Genomic DNA, 1,401 nt, shown 5'->3' on the forward strand with positions numbered 1-1,401 from the left:
CCCTGCTCTCCTGGAGGTGCTGAACACCTCCTGCCCGTGGGAAACAGGGAATTAATTCCTTGTTCTGCTTTGCCTATTAAACTGTCTTTACCTCAACCCAATAGTTCTGTAGCTGTTACCCTTCTGATTCTCTCCCCCATCCTCCCAGCTGGGGCTATGTGGGGCTTGGCTGCTGCCTCGGTTAAACCACAAGCAGCTATTACTGAAAAATCAACATCTGCATACAAAACATTTCATGTTCAACTACACTGGGCCCATTTATTTATCCCAAATCCTTTTTCTCATCACGACTTTTGGTACAAACCCTTGGCACAGCACACAAAGAGCTGTTAGCACTTTCAATGTTACCACTTCGAGTTGCCAAAGTCAAAAAGAAGACAAAATAACCTGGTTTGTATTTATTTTCCATTTCACTGGCATGACACTGCTGCTGTTGTAATTTTTGGTGCTTCTGCTTTTCCCATGCTACATCATCCATTTAGTTCTTTGAAGTCCTTTGTGTGTGAGTGATTTCCACATGGGAGGGTAACCAAACCCAGGAGTGATGGTTGGGGAAGGGGGAAAAATACCCAAACCTCCACTGTGGTAGATGATTCCATCTTCAAACACCACCAGGTTGTCAGCAAAGGCTACTAATAGAGTCACATTCTGGAAGATGCTTGTTTGCAGCAGATGAGAAGTCCAAATGTCAACAAAATTAAGGTCAGGATTTCGCCAGCTTAAGAGTTCTCTGAAGCTCCTGAAGCTGCATGTTGCCCTGAGTGATCATCATCCTGATGGCATCCTGCAGAACAAAATGGGATCTGCTGAGCTGCACAGCCATACTGAGCTGGTTGGAAACCAGCTGAATAAATGAACTCATTTCCTCCACTTCCTTAATGATGTGCTTAGTTGTGGCTTTGCTTAGAAACTCCATTTTTAAGTGGATTCAAACCCCTAATTATGTTTTCTTTATGCCTCTGCAAGTCAGCAGGGACAACTGGACAGGGGCATTGTGGAGACAGAGGTTTCACACAGCACATGGATCTTTCTCTCAATGTTTTCTAAGTACTCTAAGGCTTTGGCTGCTGAGCCCTGGCTAGAAAAAGGAACAAGCCAGAAAGCAGAGGACCAGAGATGGTCAAGCAATGTGAATATTTTTGCATTTCATACTTGCTTTATATACTAAGCCATCCCATTTGGTTGTACTCTGCTTGAATTGAGTTGAAATCAAAGACTGAAAATAAAAGCTAAACTATTAGTAAGTTTATACTAGTTACTGCATTATTCAGCTTGGAGAAGAGAAGGTTGTGTGGAGAGCTCAGAGCACCTTGCAGGAGCTGAAGGGGCTCCAGGGAAGCTGCAGAGGGATCTGTGTTAGGAGCTGCAGGGACAGCACAAGGGGCAATGGGCACAAATTGA

At 44.1% G+C, this 1,401-nt stretch overlaps 1 protein-coding gene across 1 annotated transcript in view; it reads right to left on the reverse strand.

The window, feature by feature from the left end:
* Window positions 1–703: 703 nt before the first annotated feature.
* LYRM2 (LYR motif containing 2) overlaps window positions 704–1,401 on the reverse strand; it is a gene marked incomplete at its 5' end in the record, with an annotated part of 1,344 nt that continues 646 nt past the window's right edge. The window contains one exon of the mRNA XM_009082785.1: window positions 704–784. Within this exon, the coding sequence (XP_009081033.1) occupies window positions 704–784 (81 nt within the window). The remainder of the gene's footprint in view (window positions 785–1,401) is intronic.

The sequence above is a fragment of the Acanthisitta chloris genome, unplaced genomic scaffold, assembly GCF_000695815.1.
Source record: "Acanthisitta chloris isolate BGI_N310 unplaced genomic scaffold, ASM69581v1 scaffold44349, whole genome shotgun sequence".
Taxonomy (NCBI): Eukaryota; Metazoa; Chordata; class Aves; order Passeriformes; family Acanthisittidae; genus Acanthisitta; species Acanthisitta chloris.